Genomic DNA, 23,781 nt, shown 5'->3' with positions numbered 1-23,781 from the left:
TAGATGTGAATAATTAATCCAAACTATATTGTTTTGTAATCTTTCTGTCGATTGCAGTCATAGACAAATCGTGTTCGATTTCTCAATCAAATGATTTGAATTTTTCTACACAATCAGGAATAAGTTTGTTTGAATATTCTGTTGAAAAGGTTGATTTACATGGTTGCTCAATCTTGCAGGTAATCTGTATTGTCAATACTGTCCAATTGAAAAATAATTGAAAATATAAATTAGAAAAAAGTTTGTTGAAGATCTCAAAAAAACATAAAACATGCTAAATATATAGGCCAAAACCACGTTTGACATTTGGCAGTATAGCCTATACCATGTATACGAGTAGACCATAACACTTGTTCGGATGGTTGGAAAAAGTGGATCCATTAATATTTCAAAATATTTTTCAGTTTATTTAGATTGATTCCTATCGCCAACCGTTAAAAGATAAATATATTTCAATCGGTAAACTTTAGAGAGTGTCGAAGGTACATTCAAGTTTAACTTAAAATAAAAAATGCTCATATGTGATGCGATCAAGCACAATCAACCGGAACTCGGAAATATTAAATTGTCACCTTATAGGATTGTAAAAAGCATTTGCAAAGCTGCATTTTGCAGAAAACCTCTTTTTAATTTAACCACTAGCAACAGGAAGCAAAAGAAAATATTTCCTTTATTTGGCTATAGGCCTATCTCAAAATCGATATTTCCGGGTTTTATGACTGATTTTGCTTGATCCAGAGAAGGTGAGTCCATTCTCATCTTCTCTGATCGCTTCACATAGGCCTACAGATACAATTGACGTTGCGTTTCAAATAATCTCAACAATTTTGGATTACCTCAACAATTGCTTACAACTTTTCTGATTTTACCAACTTAAATAATTTAAGTTGTTACATTAATTAACAGTTCATGGAAATTAAATAACTTACTTGATAAAACTGTAGTGTTTATATATAGGCCTATACGTATATTTGCAACTCCGCCAAATTCAGCTAGAAAAGAGACAAAGTAAAGTTTATCTCTTTACCATAATCCCTTTTATTTTTTCTGAAGTAATTTTTAAGATAAATAGTGGAAAAGCAATAATAGTGATAAGGTAAATATACTAATACAATAAAAACAGTGGAGTGACATCACATCACAGTAGAGTGACATACAAATTAAATAGTAACATTTAGTGGCATTTGCGTGCGTCGTGCGTCGTTAATGGTGAAAACATATCATAATTATGGCTATTAAGTAAACCGAAATAGATTATTGGATGACTTTGGTCAAGTTAAATTTTTTTAATATAGGTCTACACTGCTAAAATTGTGTTAAATATAAAAATTCAACACTTTTCTTGTACCACGTTTCTAAACATGTTTGTCTAGCTTCAGAGCTTTTCAGAAAACGAATAATAGTTGGTTAGTATGTCACACAGCAAAGAATTAAAAGATCTGTATTATGATTCAACAGGCTTTGTTTGTCAACTATATTCTGAATTTTACATAGCAGATATAAATGAGAACTATTCTTTTTCTGAATCCCGTGATCTTGATGAACAATTGCCTCCATTTTTACGAAAATCGGAGTGACTTTCATTTTTCACCCTTGCTTGTACAACATGCAAATTTACCTCAGGTATCCGAACTCTTAAAAACAAAAGCCATGTACAGACTTGACATTTATTTTTGGATATTTATTTACGAAGTGTCAAGACTATGGGTATATAAACCGCACCGGTTGAATATTTATTTGAGTGTGTTGGGGGGGGGTGTCGACTAATTTTGATGAAAAATGTTTACATTACGTTGCTCAAGTTAAATGTAAACTAATATAAAGCACACTGTCTATAAAACAATTATTTTACATCATCTCCCGATACACCCCAATTAACATTTACCTCAAGCGGTTTATGCAGACCCCTTTCAGACTAGTCTTGGTACTTCACGAAGAAACATTCCATACTTAATGTCAAGCCTGTTTAAAAGATATACAAAAGCCTGTAACTAAAATACAAAATAAAGTATAGATGGACAATTTTGTTCCGCGTTTTTGGTATAGCTCAATCGATACGATAATAGTATTCTATAAAGTGACAAGCAAATAGCAATAAATTTGGACTCTTCCAGAACAAAGCTAGCGGAGCTTGAACCGACATGAATTTTCTTGATCAACACTGCAGTTAACATGTTAGGGGTCGTGCAATATAAATTATGTGTACCCCCGGGGTGATCATTTTTGGCAGATCAAAAGGGTGGGTCGAGCAATTTTTGACAGGTCGGAAGGGGGGGCAAGCGATTTTTGGCACAGATATTTTGGGCACCGTTTCTATATTATGCCCTAAAAAGGTGTAGGAAAACGTTTGGGACACGTTCAAATTTGCAAAATTTCCTGCTCGCTGCGCTCGCATTATATGATAAGACAATTTCAGATTTTAAATTCAGGTTCACCAAAATCTGGATGTGTAAGGGGGGGGGCAAAGATATTTTGGCACATCAAAAGGGGGTGCAAAGGTTTTTTGGCACGTCAAAAGGGGGGGACAAAGATTTTTTGGCACGGTGGGGGGGCAAGCGATTTTTGGCAGACCATTTTGAGAATTCACCACCCCGGAGGTACACATATTTTTGCACCATCCCTTAAGTTTATAAACTATTCACACTAAACACGAATTAATAATACGCCTAAAAAGGAGTATGCGAATAGTTGAGTGCCGCCCACACCCCAATTATTTTAGATCAACCTTGTGTACATTTTACTAAAATTTTCAAGTACTAGTACTCTCCTGTGAAAACAAGTCTTGCGACTGCGATTCCCCTTCTTCTTCCCTTAGTCTGCTGGTTGCATCTATGTCTGCATTCATGATTACGTCCCATGTTGCCTCCTCGATGTTCTCCATATATCTGTTTTCCTTCAGCCATTGCTTGTACTCATAGAAAAATTTGGTCGTAGGCTTAACTTCTCTCGCGAATTTCCTCTGAAATGACAGAAAATATAGAAATGTTTAGCTTTTGAATCATTAAAAGATATAGCAAACTTTCCGGTTGAAATAGGACCCAAGACAAATATTAAATTTAAATTAAGTGTAAAATCAGGGTTAAAGATTTCACACCACCAAATAGAATTTACGGTTGTGCGGCCATAATTTAAATTCTCAGAAAGACGCCTAAATGAAGCATTTATGTGCAGAAATTTTCATAAATATTTGCGAAATTAGGATTAGTCATGATTGATTGGTAATGTAATGTTATAATACAAGTGTACCACAGACGTGAGAGATCGAATAATAGCCTAATTAATGATTAATGATTTTAAAAGAGCCTTTTCTTGCCAGAAACACTGCAAACACTGGAATGATTTTGCATGTAATTCCCACTGATGACCTCAATACATGGATATCGCACCTTTGTTCCATAAGGTACAGGATATCTTTTGTTTTTGTTATAGCACCAGAATGTAATGTATTTATTTATGTTTGTACTCACTAGCCGTGTGTTTGAATTTTACATCAGAACTTTTTCATTTGAGTGTCCAAAATGCCCAAAATGTTGGTTTTTCTATATTTCCGTCCATTTCTATCGTCACCCCATAGACCTTAAGATAATTAAATTCTTTTTATTCGTGGGCTCTGTTAAATTGTTCTTGTACAAACGACTAGCGACTCCTTGTAAAAAATCATTGCTGATTTTGTTTTACCAAGTAGTTTTCATTTCATATACGAGTTGTAGCTATTTGAACTATCAAACGAGAATCACCAAACAATAGTTTCATACAAGCAATATGAATTGATAGAGCCTTATAATACTTGAGCTACTTTTAACCAAGAACAAATACAGGATTCAATACCCCTCCCCTAAAATTACAAAACATTTCTTTTCATTATTTAAGGGCTTTGTCACTTATGTTGATTCAATGCATTGAAATCGAATTGAATTGGAATGAATTTTGTGCGATTTTCATTTCAATGCATTGGAATTGAATTGGAATCGAATTGAGTGGGCTTGGGCATGAATTGAATTCGATTGGAATTGAAATCATCGTGAGTAATGAAGATTTGAATTGTATTGGAATTGAAATCATGGTGAGTGATGAAGAATGAAGTTGAAATGAAATTCAGCATTGATTTCAATTCAGCATTTCAATTCACAAGCAGATGTCTGTGATTCCAGATCATTCCACCTGTAAAATGTGCCCTTCCCCGTTCTGAATTCTGATACACTTCCAGGTCTATTCACACAAGAGACACATATAAAAAATTTAGCATCATATAAATTATATCACATAAAATGTGAAGTTCTGCTCCGTTTAAACAAACAAACTGTTTTCCCTAAACATGATAAATAAAACGAAACATTGGTCACCATAAACTGGTACAAAACATAAACATAAAAAAAGTGTTACAATACATATTGTAACTAAGTATTCTGAAAAGCTTTCATTTAAAAATGATAGCATAAAATACACATTGAAGAAAATTAAAAGTATATGATTATATGATACCATTTCTCATACACAGGTATAGTTAAGATTTTTGAGAGTTGTTTTTTTGGAGTTCTTCTTAATCTTTCTTTAGAAGAATATCTACTGTCTCTCTTGTCATGTGGAAAATTATAGGTTCTATGTTCATAAAGACACTAATCTTCTAATAATGATGCAAATTGATTCTTAGCATCTCAATGTTTTAAATTGCTTTAAATGTTTTAAATTGCATTTCCAATGTTTTAAATTGCTTGATATGATTGGTAATGTGAGTATGAGATCCCCCCAACTTGCCAAAGATTTCAAACTTATGGCACTAATCATAAAGCCCCATTTTTCTCAAGCTTCTAATTTTATGCTCAAAATTCATTGTACATTTGAACAAATTGTGAGGAAAACAATGAAAGAAAATGACAGTTTTTTACACAATTTTTCAAAAGCACAAGGATTTTGGGTGTAAAATCTTAGGATGAGCAGGAGACAAGTAGGGGCTATCTAAGTATAAAAACCTTGATTTTTGACATCTTTGAGGTCAGTGTTGGGACAGGGTCCCATTATCAATGTACCACCCACCTTAAGTTTACAAAATAATGTGCAATTGTGCATGGTGGACAAGAAGTTAAGACAAATATTAGGAAGTCAGTCACCTGTAGAACTAAAAAGTTTCAAAATTGCATAACATAGGACTCATGTCACTCGCATTGTTTGAATGTTAAAAGTGAGATAAGGTAACAATTAACGTATCTTTTGTTGAAATGCTTTTGTGACAAGTAGTGTAATTGATTTTGACTTTGTGTTGCTGACTCAAGTGTTATATAATTGGTAGAAAAATTTAAAACAAAAAAAAAAAAAACAGTGTCTAGATATTAAACACCATTCTAGACACCATTTTGTCCTCGATTTGTAAACATGTCTAAATGCTAACATGTTTAGTAATTTGATGCCTTGTGTTTAGATATTAAACACTTGATGTTTTGAAGTTTGCCATTTGTGTTTAGATTTTACATGTGGTTACAAATCGAGGACAAAAAAGTGTTCAATCTCTAGACACGGTTTTTGTAGTGTGCCTTTGGTCAATTAACACAAACTGCAACTGTATTGGAATTGGAATTGAATAGCAAGACTCAAGGTGTAGAACGAATTGAATTTGAATAGAATTGAAAATGAAATCAATTTTCTGGAGTGAAATAACAATATTTGTCACTCACTTTTGCTCAGTATTTTCGTTCAACTTGAGAGCACATCAAACATATCGAATTTTATCCTGTATTATGCCTACGAAGAATGTCCTTCTTATATAAAATTATGTGATATCAGAAAACAGATATCCATGTAGGCCCTATCTGTGTTCTGATATCACATTATTTTTTTTAATTTATGATATCATACAAATTTTGTGGCAAATTATTAAAATTGACATTTTATAGTTCTCAAAGTAAAATTGGTAAATCTAATGATATGTACTTAGACTGCTGGGAGGAAAAGCCGATGATCATTTAAAAATTTTGACCTTTAGTTTTAAATTATACGTTTTTTCCCAAGAAGGCCTAAATACCTTTGGTTTTTTTTTTAAAAAATGTATATCTTCAACCCGGAAACTTCAATATGAAAGGTCAAATTTTTCAAATGATCATCGGCCTTTCCCCACCAGCTATACACATTAAGTAAATATCATTAGAACTATAATTTTCATTTCGAGGACTATTAAAAATAAACTAGTAACATACACTGATAATAGGCTGATACTATTTCATGGTTCATCAGAAATAAATAAAATATCAATTTTAATAATTTGCCATAAGGACATTTATCGTATTATTCATATTTCGATTTGTCTCATGTGTTCTCATGTCCCACAAAAATATTGTGCAAACGTTGCTATCTGATTCCTTAACATAAATTTTGAAGAAATATTAAAAAAATATGTGAATAGAAGAATAGTTTTGCTACCCAATTTCTTTTTAGTCAAAAATAATCACATTTTGCACAAAAATAATGCTTTCCGAAAAGTTGCACTTTATTTTATCAACATCCCTAAAATATAGTCGAAGCCCCGGGTTGAAGCCCACAGATTGAAATTGTCTTGTGTTATAAAGAAAAACTTGTTAGGTAGGCCTGATGCAAAAAAAATATTGCGAACATTTTTCAGCCCCCTTCCCATTTACAGATCTCAAAAATGTCAGGGCCCAAGATTTCCTTCCAATTTTAAATTTGTTATTTCATGTATTTCAGCATTTTTGATGATACTAGCAAATGTTGTCATTTTGAGCTTGAATAACAAGGAAAGTGAAAGAAACCCACTGGTTATTTTGGCCGTTTAACATGCAGTTCTATGGGATAACATAAAGTCATAATCATATGAATGACTTTATTATGTTGAACTTTGACCAATAAACACAACAAATTTGGCCGATTCCATTTAGGTGCAAGTTGGGACACGTGTAAACATTACATAGATCGAAAGATGCCAAATAAAAAAACAGGTTTGAAAAAAAAATTAACCAATCTCATAAGATCGTACATCATGGCTTTAACCAGTGGTGTCATTATTGTGTTGATTGCAACTCACAGTGATTGCAACCTGTCTGCTGTCTTGGGAGACATATTGACATGCCTCAGGGTTTCTCGAATACTAGTATTTATGCTTACCACCAATATCATGGCTCTCAGACCTTTGTTTCTTACAGCTGGGTCAGTCCCTCTCACCTTCCTGGCGGCACAAAAGGCATCAAAGATGTCCACGGTAGACTTGGTGCGCCATTTCAGGAATTTTCCTTGTGCCTGCAACTATATGAAAATTAATGTAGCGGGAGATTAGATCAGTTTTTTAATAAAAATGAAAAATGGAGTATCATTCATGCCATTGCCTGAAAGCGGCCCAAGCTAGTGCTTTTCTTCTTTTTAGGTCTCCAACACTAGAGCCCATCTTGGAACCCAAGTATTTGAAATCTGGGACATGGTTGATGGTGAAGCCATATCAAGTGCTGGCCGGTACACGGAAGGCGTTGGTGTAAAAAAAAAGCTATTTTTACCTAGGGGTAGTTGTAAATTTAGTAATGTATCGAAACGTATGGAAATGGATGGAAAAGGATGGAAATGGGTGGAAATGGATGGGAAAAGGATAGGAACGGATCGAAAAGGATGAAAATGGGTCGGAATGAATCAAAATATGACTCGAACATCTCGAAATGAGTACAATAAGAGCTAAAATTCATCAAAATATGTTTTCTTATCATGTGTCTTCATTTGTTTTCCTGTCTTCCCTATTTTTGCATTTCTTTCTTTCTTGCTTTTTCTTTTCATGCAAATAAAATTCAAATACTAGTAATCATGGTAATGGAAGGAAGAAAGAACAATTAGGCCTCGATTTTCTTTTAATTAATCAATTAACGCAAGAAAAAAAGAAAGAAAGAAAGAAAGCACAATTCTTCTTTAATTTTAGATTAATATTAAAAGATATTAATTAATTAAATAAATAGTTGTACTTTATTTTTATCAATGACATTATTTATTAGCATTAAATAAAAACTCCATGATTTCAATTAGGTGTAAGTTGGGACATATGACTTGACAAGCAATTACAAAAATTAAAATGCCAAAAAATCAGGTTTGAAAAAAAAATGACCTAATTAAAAGATCGTATATTTATGGCTTTAACTTTTGATTTATATACATTTTTATAGGTCTATTCCTGCATGTAGGAGGATATCGCTAGTATGGGTTTTCAATTCCCCTGTCAAATAGACCTTAAAATGTGTTTAAACTTAATCTGAGCATAAAATTCTAGAATTTGATTTAATATGATTTAGATATCATATCTATAGACCAATTTGGTGAATGAATTGTGGAAAAATAAACAATTTTTATCAAGACAATTTTCACCAAACTTTTTATGATGCAGTTCTTCTCCAGGATTGTTACTTTCTATTTATAGTACTTTATAATAGCTGATGAACTACTTAAAAAAGGATTTTAAAAGATTTATATTTCAATAATTATCTTTAAAAGTTTGCAACTGGTGTATGTATGATCCCGGGGGGGCACTTCAATTTGAAATGGATATAGGTGTAGGGCTGGCGCTTTCGCACTAAGGGGCATTCGGTGAGAGCAACATGTAAAAAATATGGGGTCATTGGGTGAGAGCATGATTTTTGGCATTCGGTGAGAGCAAAATGTCAAAAATATGGGGTCATTGGGTGAGAACATGACCTTTTTTTTAATGGAATCTTTGGGTGAGAACCAAAACAGCGTCACAAAAACCTCGAAAATCGAATTTCTAGTTCTAAATGGCTTCAAATTTCTTTATTTTTTCAAAATAAGTAACAAAATCAGTGATAAATGAAAGTTGCTGTTCAAATTGAACTTGTAAGGGTCTTTGGGTGACAGATCAAATGGAAAAATAGGGGGTCTTTGGGTGACAGAGCGCGGAGCGAGCATGTGTTCGTAAAAAAATATGGGGTCTTTGGGTGACAGCGATGCTGAAAAAGGGGGTCTTAACAGCCCTACATACGCGTCACCTCCAAAGTTGGAGTGCCCCCCGGGTGTATGATGCCATGAACATTTAATTACACAAATTATGTTGAAAATTTGTATTATGTGGTAATATTACATTATGGCCTTGACCTATTGAGATCTGCCAATGTTTCATCACATATATTGGAATGTTATCATAGTATATGTGGTTTCATGCTGCTGTGGCGGCTTTTATTTATTGGCCACACTGTCCTGTGATTTGAGCATTTTGACCGACGGGTGAAACACGTTTTGACGAATTTTAGCTCTTATTGTACTCATTTCGAGATATTTGAGTCATATTTTGATTCATTTCGACCCATTTTCATCCTTTTCGATCCATTCCTATCCTTTTCCCATCCATTTCCATCCTTTTCCATCCATTTCCATGCGTTTCGATACGTTACTAAATTTACAACTACCCTTTTACCTAGAGTGGCCGAAAAAAGGGTAGAATTGTAAAAAAAAAATGACCAAAAGATGAAAAATTGTGAATTATACATAAAAAATTTGTGTTTTTGGTTGGTATATTTTTTTTGCTCTTCACTTTTTCAAACCATGCAAAAAAGTTTGGGGTCAACAAATCACAACATCCGTTGGCAAAAATTATTCCGTCGGTACATTTGTTGTGCCCCCCCCCCCCCTGCTCCGCAGCCGACTGATGATGATGATGCCCGGTGATGATGATATACACATTAATTATGGCAAATGATTAGAAAATCATATTTTTGATATTTAACATCCTCGAAGTAACCTTTATAAATCTAATGATATGTTCTTATAATGTATGTAGCTGGGATGAAAAGACGACGATTATTGAAGATATGATTTTTTTACTAAAATGTATATCATCAATAAGAAATTTCAAAATTTATTAGATTTATAAAGTTAACTACTTTACTTCGAGGACTGATACATATCAAAAAATAGCGAATTAAAAAAAAATTGCCCTATACTATTTATTAAATCGCGAATTCAAAAAATCATTTGATTTTATTTGATTATCAGAAGGACATTCTTCGTATTCAGAAAACAATTCGATATGTCTGATGTGCTCTCGATCTCATGTTCCACCAGACCACATTAATCATGTTAATGCATTCATGTCTCACCATAAAGCAAATTTGACAAAATGTTTTTAGATATATTAATGATCTTACGTATTTTCTCTCCTCTTGTTGGAAGGTTTTCAACATCTTTTTCACCGCTTCTTCATAAGCCATCATCCTCCCATCCTTCAGATGATTTGGATTGATCACCTTCTTTATCCCTCTATCTATGGCCTCTATCGACAAAGTCCGTCGATAGCTCTTGATGTAGAGTTGAGCAAATTCTCCATACAGGGCATTCTAATATAGGAGAAAATTAAACATAACATTATATGCATATTTTAGCTCTATGTGATGGATGACGTGGATGTACCAAAGCCGCATTGATCCCCATTTTTCAACATCCCATCAACTCCCGCATTCATCGACTCTCATTATTTGTTTTACTGAATGTCCTTTCACCCATTGACCATGTTGACCCCGTTTTTTGTTTTCCTGTCACCAAATGCTGAATTTGAGGTTTGTTCAAGTTTGCTAAAATTTCGTCCAACATGTTATTATCAAATTTATTGGGGTTTGAGATGACATTTACTAAACTTTGTCTTGCATTTGGTATTCATCAGAGCTGAATGCACCTGGAGTGTACTTAAAGATAGGTAGTCAAAAATGACCCTAAGGCAAAAAAGGAGTGGGTCGGTACAGACTCTGGGGTCGGTAGGTCGATTTCCTTTTTTGTTTTTTTTGTTTTTGATCTGTACACGTGTTGCAGCAAGTGGGGTAAGAGAAAATATATGACGTTCATCTGCCTTACATTTTGTACTTGTGTCAAACTTTAATGTATTTCAACCTTACCATATAAAGTTTAAACTCTTTGGCAACAAAATCTTGATAAAAATTCAGTATAAATACATGCTTGTTGCAAGGGTGACAGGCTGGAAGCCTGTCCTGTAGTAAAAAATTGAAGTTTAAGTCCACTTTGAAGTACGAAGTAAAACACGCAGTATTAAATGTCAAAAAGAACTAACACACTGCTAGGCGCACACACTAATGCATGGGCGTTTTAATACACAACGTACTATTCGCTTACGCAAAATTTTACCTTACTTCGTACTCCAAAGTGGACAAACTTTACTTATCATGCTTGGTTCTCTATGTTGATTGATGGTAAAATAGTATTGGGTAGTGTTAAATGGGAAAAATGAAAGCTGTGATCATGCGCGTATTTGGGGGGCTTTGGGGCCAGCCCCCTGCGGTAAAAAGCATGGGGCGGCCAAAATGAAGGGGCGGCAAAAACGAAGGGGCGGCAAAAAGAATTAGTAAATAAAAAAGGGCGGAAAAATTTGATAAGCATAAAACATTTTGAAAAAATGGTACTATACATCAAAATGTGCTTCTTTTAGAGCGCTAGCGCCTGAAACCTTTTTTTTTTTTGTGCTCTTCATTTTTTCAAACGACCGAAAAAAAATTGGGTCAACCTTTTCGGGCTGTTGAGGAAGGGGGCGGCAAAATTGAATTTTCTTCAGCCCCCGGGGTTGGGGCGGCCACGGTACGCCACTGGTGATTGCCAGGAATATTAACTTTCAAGTGTCATTTTGCATTTTTATAGGAAAAAACATTATTTTCTTTATTCTTGAATCATTATTAAAAAAAAAAAAAGTGTGTGATGTTTTTTGAATATTTGGGTCGGTCGTTTCTGGGCAAACAAACACCTTTTTTTTTGGCCTTAAATCATGTAGTCATTTTGACCCCATTTTCAGGGTCAACTATATACACCGAAACCAGAAGTGTCAAATTTCACCACGGTGATCAAGTGAAAAATTTGATCCAAATTGTAGTTTAAAATGACTAAATTTCCGGGCTACATCAGAAAAATAAAACTCAAATTCATGGGAAGCACATTTTCTGTCAAAAAATATTTGACACCATCTCCCCACACACCTCAATAAATATTTAACTCGTGTGGCTTATGCAGAGCCCATTCAGATTAGTCTTGACACTTCGTATAAAGAAAATATTCCATACTTTATCTCAAATTTGTAATTTGATGACTTCAAGGTCGACCCCCAAAGAAAAACCCCTTACTTTGGAAAAAACTATAAGAAAATTAGCCAGTTTTTTTTTTGGGGGGTGAGGTGGAGACTAATAATTTGTCGATGCGGTTTTTTTATTCTATTTTCAGGTTTTGTCAACTATGGCCGTCAAAGAGGCTAATATCGTATTTGTTCTCGATGAGGTTTTTTTTAATTCCTCGATTAGCTTTTTAAATTTCCCGATGAATTTTTTTGTTTTTGTTTTTTGTTTTTAGTTTTTGTTTTTTCTTTTTTCGGTTTTTTCTCAATGTAGGTCTATTTTTTTTCGCTCAATTACTGTGGCGTGATAATTTATCTTGCCATGTTGACTTACATGTTTTGTCAAGTTGTCTGGACGAGATAAGTTATATCATCATGTTGACGTAATGCGGATAAAAGTCGACATGGCAAGATAATTATCTCGCCAAGTCATGGCACTTACACGCTTCCGTACTCAATGGCTTTTTTAAGGTGTTGTCCACTCTGGCGTGCCATATATCAGAGAGTATATTTTGGGAGAGGACCCAGTGAACGGAAAGTCAACCTTACTAATAACATTGCATGTTCAACGCTATTTATTCGTACACAGAATGCGTGGTGCATGGTTGAAGTAAATGGTGTTATCACGATGGCTATGCGATAATATGCATTGGGTGTTTTGGGTTGTGGTGGAAGTAGTCTGGGATTGAGAGGTGGGGTGCGTGTGACCATTCAATCAAAAAATTAATCAGTCATAAAAAGTGTTATTATTTGACAAAATTTAGAGATTTAGAGATGATATATTATATTAATAAAAATAAAGTTTTAACAAGCCTGATATAGCAAGACAATATCATGATGCAATTATGCAGATTGATATAAAACAGAGAAATCCCTGATAAAAAAAAAAAAAGCATAAGTATTTACTATGGTATGTAGGCCTACCCTGCACTTACACTTTAAATTACAAAGATTTGAAAATAAATCCTTAGAATTGTAGGGCCTACTTTGGAACCAATAATTTTTGGATTTAAAATTAATCATATAGATATATTTTAATTTTAAAGATAATCATTTTAAAGTGGTAAGATTCAAATATATATCTAATGCAATTTTAAATCCTTCAAATTTATAGTGTACCGTATATACCATGCACACAATAATATCACTTGCGGGTGGGACAGTTGTTCTTGAAATGAATGTTTGATATTAAAATTAACAACATTTAATAAGTTAAATAATAGAATACCGGTACCGTATGTAATGTTGGCAATATGATCAAACCTATATAATTATAAGACCGAACCACATAGACCATATTTGAAAATGAAATTTATATGATATCATGATATGACTGAACAGGAACAGTGACTGACTTGAATATTGTTTTAGTTCCTGAAAATCGCAAATCGTTGGGGTTTTTTGTTCCCCATAACCAAGAAAATATTGGAAAAAAATTGGCTCATTTATATACTAATAAACAGTATAATACCGTTTTTAATACGGTATTATTATTATTTTTCAGATTTAAGTACCGGTATGTTTTAACATATTGATATAATTATTAAAATAATTCCAAAATCCTAAAATATAGATAGGCCCTATAGGCCTATGCATCGTTCTAATTTAAAGGCAATTTCTATTGTGCACTGTTGGAAAAGACCGAAAACTACTGACAATGGTCATTTTATATTGATTGGAAACAAATATCCCTCCCTCATTCATTCATGAAAATCATTTGGACGAGAACAACAACATTTTTATACGGCCTAAGAAATAATACCGGCAGTCGCCCATGTCCAATTTCCTCGAAATTTAGACCTACGGAAAAAATCGGGATTTTTTACCAAAAATGAGCATTTTTTACATTTTTAAAATAAAAATAAAAATCGATATTTGTGAGCAATGATGTGTGCTTGATTAATTTTGCAATGGGTCAAATGTCACAAAAACAACAACTTGGGCTATTTTTAACCCCTGGGATACCATTACAAAATTATTTACAAATCTTTTTCATGCAACTTCAAGGTGTAGAAGGGAACCCTAACATGCCTAATGTCATAAAAAAAAAGAGCTAATTAGAAATATAATTGGTTTTGTTTGGAAGAAGTGGTTTGAAAATCCTGAAAAGTGCCCAAAGTTACCCAATTTTACGGTATGTAGGCCTAGGCCTTCTGGCCTTGGCCTATGTGATCATTGTAAACCAACATGACCAATGGGTCCAATCCCTTATTGTGGCACACGGCCGTGTGGGGTAAAATTGAGACGAACCATTTTCGCCGAAAAATCTTATCATGTACCGGGGGTATCAATTAAATCAAAATAAAATATGAGACACCATTGAAGGCATAGGGCCTAGGCCTATAGGTCACATGTAGGCCCCCTATGCCTACTATTAATTATAAAAGGTAGGCCTACTACCGGTATCCCAATCAAATCTAAAAACGACATCTGGGTACGGGTATGACCTACATAGCGTAATGCCTCCTGTGTTTAAATTAAGACTACAATATTTACCCAATGCTTCCCTCCAGATTTTACTTCAAAATGTTCCACATTTTGCAGTTTAATGCTAGCTTTTAAATATTTCTGCACTGCCAGAATCTCGTCCACTTTCCCTGCCATTTCATCAACTTTACGCTTCAAACTGTCAACTTTGGCTTCCACTTTAACGATTAAAGCTCTTGAGCTTTCCGCTCCCGGTGTGTTTCCTTGCGCTGACATCTTGTTTTAATACATGCAAACCCGTACACGGTAATTTATGCGAATCAAAACAATCCAAAATGATTAAAAATGGTTAAAATTGGCTATTTGCGCCAAAATGCACTGACCGGGGGAGCACGCTATGTACTGGACATGTCCAACCATCAGCCGGGCATTTAGGTCCCTAAGTTTTTCCAGGAGGATAATGGCGATAATAACTTGATGGAACAAAATGTTTTATGTTTTTGAACTTTCATTTCTTTAAAAAATAATGAAAAGCATGAATAAATCTTTCATTTTCTTAATGACAAAACAGCTCTACGTTCATGACGTTGGTTAAAAACGAGACCCCCCTGTAAGATCTGGGTTCCTCGATTTGCCTGTCACTCAGATGGTTCGGACATTGACCCATCTGTGACATCGCGGATCGTTGCGGGTAGCTCTTTCTAATATCTTAGTTTGCAAAAAACCAGCTCAAAATGATATTCATATGCAAAACTTGCAAAACCTCTTTTGCAAGTTCACGTAATTTGAAAAGACATTTAGAGACTCCAAAGCACAATGAAGAAGAAAAAAGGAAGAAATTCGACTTGGACTCTTTGGAGCAAGAAGAGACAATTCCGGTGAGTCGAATTATTATTGGTCATGTTGGTCCGATTGTTGATGGTACCCACCGCGTAATAATAAGTGCCAGAAAAAAACTTTGATTAAATAGCTTTTGGTCGCGCTTTTGGCACAGACCCATGTACTTTTAGTTTTACACAAATCCTATGATTCTTGCATAATTAAGATATCAAAACCAACATCCCTGGCCAACATCCTAAACCAACATGCCCCGACGCGATGGTGACCGTCGTCGACAAATGGTCGACGCGAGTCTTTCATTTTTTTTTTCAAGTGTCCTGGAATACGCGTGAATGTATCCCGGGGAATTTATTTCGGATATGTAAAGTTATATTCTTTTGTCATAATTGTTTGTGCTTTCTCCTGGTTTCTTTAGAATATAATTGCTTTAAATAAACCTGATGCGAAGTAAGGACATGACCCGCCCGCCCGCAAAGACAACAACACAACCCGGTTCCAGCAACAACTCAAATTCAAATAACATGAATATCCACCGTCGTAAACATTAATTTTGTTTTTCATGTTTTTTGTGTTAGCGTATGAAAGCAAACTTGAAAAAAGCGCTTAAAAAGTTTCACTTCCTGCGTGTCAAATTCTCACGCACGAATGAAATGTCACGCAATATTTTAATGCATGTTGAGTCATCTTCTACCGAGTGATGTTTTGCTCTTCTGCTCTGTAGAACCTATTCTGTGTGTAATGTTATTAATTTATGCACTTATTTATGGTTACAATGCAGGATTTTCGTTGCTGGCAATTTTGTTAGCTTGCATTCACCCAGTTGTCATCAAATCCACCATTTTAAGTTGAGACAGAGTCACACGATCTTCGCCACTCGCAACACACACGGTTGTCACATTCACGACACCGCCATTTAATAATACTGCTATCATGTACTCGACTTGTCATGCTTGTTGTACATGTAGTTCCTTCTATTTTGAATTTATTCATATTTTATATGAATCGAGGTTTTATGTAAAAACCTCATAAATTAATACCGTGTACGGGCATGGCGGGTTTGCATGTATAAAAACAAGATGTCGGTTCAAGGATCTCTGTGATTTTTAGAGATCTTATTCATTGCATTGGAATTGCATATCATGGATGGCAATATTGGAAGAGGAGAACGTACATCGTACACACCACCAAGTCCAAGGTTAGTTTTGTTTATCTTTACTTTAAGCTTAAACCTTTGTCTTTATATACTTTTTATAGTTTCAGCTTCATGCTGAATATTAAAACATTTGCTTGAAATTTTGAACGTGTGCTTGACTGTGGACACACGGACATGGTCATGATGAAGACATGATGTTGGTTGAAGTAGATCATAAGTTAACATGGGTCAGTCCATGCCAAAACAGACTGAGTCTTGGATTTTGCTCTCCTCTGACTCAAAAGTACTTTTCATGGATCCCTATAGAGTACCGAAGTCCCGACCGAAGTGATGACATCACAGAAAACTTTTTTTTGCATTTCAGCGTCTAAATACCATGTATCGGTGCAGACATAGACTGTAAGGTACTAATTTCGAGGAGCATAACAAACACCAAATTGGTGTCGTGTGTCGTGTGGTCTTTCAATTTGTGCCGAGTGTCCTTGGCAGACTTGACTATGTTTCAGTGGTCATGAAAGGATTCAATAGATAACCTGGGGGGATGAACCGGGGAATGAACGCAGCTTTCAGCAGCTGCACTCGATCCAACCGCAATCGTATCTCGTATTTCAAATTACAACACGAATGCACAACCTTGGATACAATGCTAACCAGTCACAAGTGGTGCGTTGGCATGGTTGGATTCACCTCCGCGTTACTCACGCACAGTCGCACACGCTGGCGTACATCGCGCAGTGTACGTAAAAATATCGTCACGCTATTGAAATTAGGCGAGGTCACAAGAAAAAATAAAGTTTGGCGACCTTGACCAAAATTTGAAATTTAAGGGGTCCACATGACAAAGTGCTCCCTTGAGGGGCATTTTATTTCGAGAATAAATGATAGGAATTTTTATTTTGACAATCCTCTACCATGTGATAGACGACAGTGTTGTAGTGTCGTCTATCATAGGTAGAGGATAGTCAAAATAAAAATAAAAATTACTATTACTATCGTTTATAGTGCAAGTTTTCAGCACTGGGTCTACGCATACAACGCGATACACGCGCGCACCTCTATGAGTGTGTTACACGTTATCAACACTCATGATGATGTGGGGTCGTCTACAGTACAGCCTGATATAGACGACACCCAGCCAAAATCATGCTATTGTCCAATCTGACTAAGAATCTTAATTGAATCAGTTTTGACCCTATTGGTGAATGTTGTCACTCACTGGTTGTGTCTGAAATGGCTATATCATATGCCAAAAAAGGTGGAATTTTGAATTTTGTTGGAATTTCGGGGGGGTAGGTCAAAATCAGCACTTTGTACTGTTCAGTGTTCAATCAAATTATTTTTGATTTTGATAGACCCATGATATGTGACAGTGCCCTGTAGGTCCTATTTATATTCAGAATGGATTAGGGGTGGTGCAATAATTATGTGTACCCCGGGGTGGTGAATTCTCATAATGGTCTGCCAAAAATTGCTTGCCCCCCCCCCTTTGGCCATGCCAAGAAATCTTTTCCCTTCTTTTGACGTACCAAAAACGTTTGCCCCCCCACCCTTTTGATGTGCCAAAAAATCTTTGTCCCCCCTTACACATGCAAGATAAACCATGTGCCAATGTCTATGAGCAATACAAAAGAAGATAAATTTCTACAGAATTATAGGCCCGCTTGGTCCAAATAGCGAGTATGTGTGTCGCGTCAACGCACACACGCTGTCCCGTGTGATATTGTGTCATATTACACGGGTAAAGCTGGGTAAGAACCAATAAGATTGCAGGAACGTTCTCAAGTGTTTAAGAATGGTTAATAAGTCTAAGGTCACATGTTCGCATTGTAGTGGACTAGTTTGAAAAATTAGTGAAGATTAATTATTTTCAATATTTCTCGATCTATCTCATGCAGGTTGCTGAAGATAATTCATCTGGAATAAAGGTGTACTGTGTGGCGTGTTCATGATGACTTCCTCCTAGCAACAATACAACATGTATGTACATGTAAGGGCATTCCTGATAATGTTGAGTACATACAAATGTAGGTGTGTTGAACCTGCAGACACTGATGACTCCTGAGGATACCCTGTACTACAATGATCACAACATTTATAGAGACCTGTAACGTAAGTAATTTAGAGATCACAGATGAAGCATGTAAATAAATGAGCACTAGCAGTGTTATTTTAGTAAAACGCTCTCCAACAGTTCATTTGTAGAAATTTAGAGGAATTTGTTGGACAAATGGTCTCTCAGAAAAAAAACAAGAACTAGCACATCCCCATTAGGACCCTTAAATTGGGGCAAAGCAGGGGTAGCGTTAACCCAGAACGGGGGTGAATGACCCCCTAAATTTTAAAAATATTAGTTTTTCACCCTCTATATTGAGAATATGTGTAAGCTCAGTGAACTCTGACCCTCTACTTTTGGACCTTACTCCTACCCCTGACTACACTGCAAAATATTTTAATTTTCACCCCATGTATTTGGATTTTCTGCAAGCTCTGGAGTGAATAACACGGGAAAACAACCCCGACTTTCGGGCCTTAATGCTACCCCTGGGGCAAAGCCCCGGATGAAGCTCTTAGCATTTACACAACCGGAGATGCAAAAAAGGTGCCAAAATGTGACTCATTCTGTGATATATTAAACTCAATAAATGAAGAGCTTTGTTTCAAAACCCCTTACATCCACTTCAGCAATTTTGAGAACACATCAAAAATCATCAAAAAATCACTGATATAAGGGGGTTTTCAACAAAAGCAGTTTTTTATCAGATGCTCATCCTACCCAAGCATCCTGCCAAAAACTGCTTTTGTTGAAAATCCCCTTATATCAGTGATTTTTTGATGATTTTTTGACGTGTTCTCAAAATTGCCCAAGTGGATGTAAGGGGTTTTGAAACAAAGCTCTTCAAATACAACATAATTATATAGGTAAATATAATTTTTATAAACAAGCATTTCAATATTAGCTATAAAATTTTTAAAATATTTATAAATTCAGCAGTTTGAATTTTTGCTTGAAAATATGCTGAGGGGAAGGGATATTTTCTGCTCTTTGAGGTTTTTAAAACCTCAGCCTACATGTAGGTTAGAATGCTGAGCAGTGAGCACAATATTATGACTTTACCATTATTTATTTACAGATTGTTTTTCTTCTTTTGTTCATAATTTCATAATATTCCATCAGGTTACCAGTCACAAACGGTGGTATGTGCTGTCAGTATGATCAGGCACATGGCAGCCAGCAACAACATGGCAGTGATGACTCCACAACCATAAGGTGATTTGCATTAATTTTCAAGCAGTATTATAAACCAACACATATTATTGATTCCTGTAATCAGATTTGTTAAAATGTACCTGGAAGGAGCTTCCTTGGTCAAAATTTGATATTTAACAGTACTTGAAGTAAACTTTATAAATCTGATGATTTATACTTAAAGTGTATGTAGGTGGGATGAAAAGCCGACGATCAATTGAAAATTTTGACCTTTCGTATTGAAGATATGGACTTTTTTTTCCCAAAACACCAAAAAAATTTGGTCTTTTTGGGAAAAAAATCCATATCTTCAATATGAAAGGTCAAAATTTTCAATTGACCATCGGCTTTTACTCCCTGCTACATACACTTTAAGAATATGTCATTAGATTTATATAATTTACTTCGAGGACTGTTATATATCAAAAATTTGAAAAATATCAAATTTTTATAATTTGTCATAAAATTTGTATCATATTGTGATTGTCAAAAAATGAAAATTATTTGATATCAGAAAGACATGCTTCGTATTCAGAATGCAATTCGATAGGTCTGAGGTGCTCTCATGTCCCACAAAAAATACTGTCGAAACGCAATTAAACGCTCATTTTAGATCCCTTAAGGCAGCTGTGTACTCTAGACATTGTTTCTTTCGCAAAATTGAGTTTTTTTTGATATTTTTGTACTTTGTTATGTTTTTTATAAATACAAGGAATGAAAATCCAGATTTGTAAACTCCAATTGCAATATTTTAAGGATTTTATTTCACTATTCCACTCGTGTTAAAATTGAAAAGGAAAGAAAATCTTTGATGTACCAGCAGGGTACACGCGCGCAACAACGCATCGCGCAATTTGTTAAAGCACAAATACGCTACAGCTCGCTACGCTTATCTGCATGCGCGGCGCATCTTATGGAAACACCACGGAAGCACAAAAACCTAGTGGTCAAATGGCTCCGTTTTAGCTGGAACTCATGTAATATTTTAGCAAGAAAATTTAATTGGAAGTAAAAAGCAGATTTCATGGATGAACAAAATTTCTCTTTAACCCTATATTTTTGGAAGAAGGGCCCAACTCCATGGTGATTTTGGCTCATCTGTCACACACAAGGAAGAACAGTCTGCTGGCAATAAAATGCTGGGTCTAACCCTTTTTTGTAAAAAATTGGAGTTGGGCCCTTCTTCCACTCAGGTATTCATTTGGTTTTTATGATAAGAAGTTTATTGAGGACTCATTAGGGCTCAGAGGCTCTAAGGAACCTAAAAATCATCAGAGTATATAATAGTCCATCAACTCAGAAGTACAAACTAAATCTGTGGCATCTGGAGTCAATGCTCTGCGTCACACGCACTGCATGGCAAAAAATGTGATGCATAAAGTGTGTGGTGCGCTTGGCAAGTACAAATCGCACCGCAGTTGGTGTGCCAAGGAATCATTTACATACGCATTGCACTGAAATAATTATATTCATACCTCCAGTTACCAAGCTTTATTTACTTATGAGTTGACAGACTATATCCCATCCCTATTATTACATAGCTTTTATTTTTAAATGTGGATATGATCATTATTAACACATGTTTCTCTATTCTCTCTTTTAGGAAGCACCTAAACATTGGTGATTACTTGGAGAGTGGATGTGAAAAGCCCATCGTACATCAGACGTGAACAATGAAGATATGGCGTAGGACTTCTAGAAATCATGGACAATTGAATTGAAAAGCAAATGTTGATATAAGGCTAATGAAATGAAATGATTAGTTTCACGTCACATATTTAATTATAATTATTTGTAATATTTCTCTGTAATTTGGCCCATGGCCACGATTGTGAAATAAATATATATGAAATGAAATGAATTAGCCAATTTTAACAATTTTTAATCATTTTGGATTGTTTTGATTCTCATAAATTACCGTCTACGACTGTACGGGTTTGCATGTATTTTGACGCAATTAGCCAATTTTACAATTTTTATTCATTTTGGATAGATTTGATTCTCGTAAAATACTGTGTTAATATATTTTAAGCTCAAGTTTGAATAATTAATTAGTTAATTAATAATGACCCACACATTTCAATTAATTTAGTTTACATTTTAGTAATCATGCAAAATTTAAGCCATTTTGTGAATGTTGATGGAAGATTTCGTGGTCCAAGCATCCTCCTTTTATGACATTTTTCAATAGATATACACGAAAAAAGCTTATTCTCAAAATTTGAGCTGATTCCGATTTTGCGAGTTATGCATGATTATGTGTATTACACTGCTCCATAGGCCACTGTTGTAAACTAAATTAAATGACGATACATATATCAAGCCTTGAAATAAGCAAACTGGAACCAGGAGCAATTTGTTTATGAACATTGCTCCTGGTTCACTGGGATTCTACCAGAACCAGGAGCAATTTCTGAAGAAACAGGAGCAATTTAAAAAAAGTAATCCTTTTCTGCATATACAATAACAGCACTACTGCATCAAGTGCAAAACTGGAACCAGGAGCAATTTGTTTTAGAACATTGCTCCTGGTTTATGTGAATTTTATAAGGACCAGGAGCAATTGGTGGCTTTACGAGAGCGAATTTGCTCCCCGCACCTGCTTATTTCAAGGCTTGACATATATATATGTATTCAACTGTGATTTTTGTAATTTGTTGATGTAAAATATAACACAATGAAATAAATATTTGAAAGTTTTCACATTTAAATTTGTCTCAATTTATTACATCCTCTTCCTATAAATGCCTGTATTCCAAATTCCAAAAATCGTTCAAATAGTAATACCGCCATCATCACGTCTCTGTTATCTTAGTGCCAAGAAATTGAAACTACCCATGGTCTTAAAATCTTGGCTACAAAAGTTATTTTTGGATAAAAAGACTAGTAAATACAATTTATTTTGTGGGACATGGAGAGCGCATCAGAAATAGAGGTTGTACGTGAAATTATTGATTGGCTCCAAACAAAGGATTTGAAATTTTTATTTCGCCAATTTTTTCATTAAATTAAAAAAATAAATCAAAAGTATTTGATATCATCAGGACATTCTTCGTTTATTTGATGTGTCTGATGTGCTCCCAGGTCCCACAAAATATAATGTGCAAACGCACATACCCCAGCCTGTAAAAAGTGTTCGTTCGGCCGTATAAAATTAATATTTTGGTTCTCGTCCAGAGGATTTTCATGAATTGATGAGGGAGGGAGGAGTTTTTTTTTTTTTATTGTAAAATCAGCATTGTCTGTAGTTTTCAGTCTTTTCCAACAGTGCTCAACAGGAAACGATGAGGCACTTTTTTTTTCAAATGTGAGATTCTGAGGGATAAACCCCCTAGAGTACCACAAAAAGACTTGGAAGTGGTCCTTGTTCTCTAATAAACTTATTTATATGTATGAAAAATTCATAAGGCTAAAATAATTGAAAAATCTAAAAAAAAAAAAATCTGACAAATCCCAGAAATTGAGGAGGGAGGGGACGAGAACCAAAACATTAATTTTATACGGCCTTAAAGTCGTATACAGACTCCGAGTATTGTACGTACAATATTGTATGTACAATATGTACGTTATTTAATCTATTGCCATTCTATTTCCAGTAATGTTTAAGTTCTAACGAATGTTTGATGACGAAAAATCGATAATATGTTACATACAATATCTAGCAGAAATATATCGATTTTCATAGAATGGCAATAGATTAAATAAAATAACGTACATATTGTACATACAATATTGTACGTACAATAAAAAGTCTGTATACTGCTTAACCAATAGATTTGGGTAATTGGGGGGCAACTAAAGTGGGTGCTACAATATCAAAAATAATGCTGATATGATATTATGCGCTGTACAGCAGCACCCAAGGTGCAGTGAACTTATTCTGATGATTCACCAGTGTCTGCAACACTTTGAATCCTCTGGGAAAAGGCACTTAACATATCCAATTCTAATTCAGTTGGTGCATTTTGTCAAGAATACACACAATTTATCGTAGCCGATACCGGCTGCGCTGGCATCCACTAC

The 23,781-nt window shown here is 34.9% G+C and overlaps 1 protein-coding gene and 2 long non-coding RNA genes across 4 annotated transcripts in view; 1 reads left to right on the top strand and 2 right to left on the bottom strand.

The window, feature by feature from the left end:
- Positions 1-23,781, bottom strand: part of LOC140167883 (uncharacterized) — a 77,018-nt gene that overhangs the window by 36,169 nt on the left and 17,068 nt on the right. The window lies entirely within an intron of this gene.
- LOC140167879 (uncharacterized) lies at positions 2,549-10,384 on the bottom strand. The gene is made up of 3 exons (XM_072191168.1): positions 10,134-10,384; positions 7,111-7,248; positions 2,549-2,959 (listed from the first exon to the last, which is right to left on the bottom strand). The coding sequence occupies exons 1-3, from the start codon at positions 10,197-10,199 to the stop codon at positions 2,750-2,752; spliced, it is 414 nt and encodes a 137-aa protein (XP_072047269.1). The 5' UTR covers positions 10,200-10,384; the 3' UTR covers positions 2,549-2,749.
- LOC140167877 (uncharacterized) lies at positions 16,036-22,463 on the top strand. Its single transcript, XR_011861082.1, has 4 exons — positions 16,036-16,553; positions 18,407-18,620; positions 19,687-19,779; positions 21,362-22,463. It is a non-coding gene; the product is annotated as an uncharacterized lncRNA (long non-coding RNA).

This window comes from Amphiura filiformis, chromosome 13 (genome assembly GCF_039555335.1).
Source record: "Amphiura filiformis chromosome 13, Afil_fr2py, whole genome shotgun sequence".
Lineage (NCBI taxonomy): Eukaryota > Metazoa > Echinodermata > Ophiuroidea > Amphilepidida > Amphiuridae > Amphiura > Amphiura filiformis.
This window is presented reverse-complemented; position numbering and strand designations above follow the sequence as displayed.

What these genes read in the sequence shown, in the direction of transcription:
- LOC140167879 (XM_072191168.1), bottom strand. Translation starts at nt 10,199, where the DNA reads ATGATGGCTTATGAAGAAGCGGTGAAAAAGATGTTGAAAACCTTCCAA. An exon ending in AACAAGAGGAGAGAAAATAC is followed by an intron (nt 7,249 to 10,133) that starts GTAAGATCATTA and finishes ATTTTCATATAG; the next exon opens with TTGCAGGCACAAGGAAAATT. An exon ending in TGAGAGCCATGATATTGGTG is followed by an intron (nt 2,960 to 7,110) that starts GTAAGCATAAAT and finishes CTGTCATTTCAG; the next exon opens with AGGAAATTCGCGAGAGAAGT.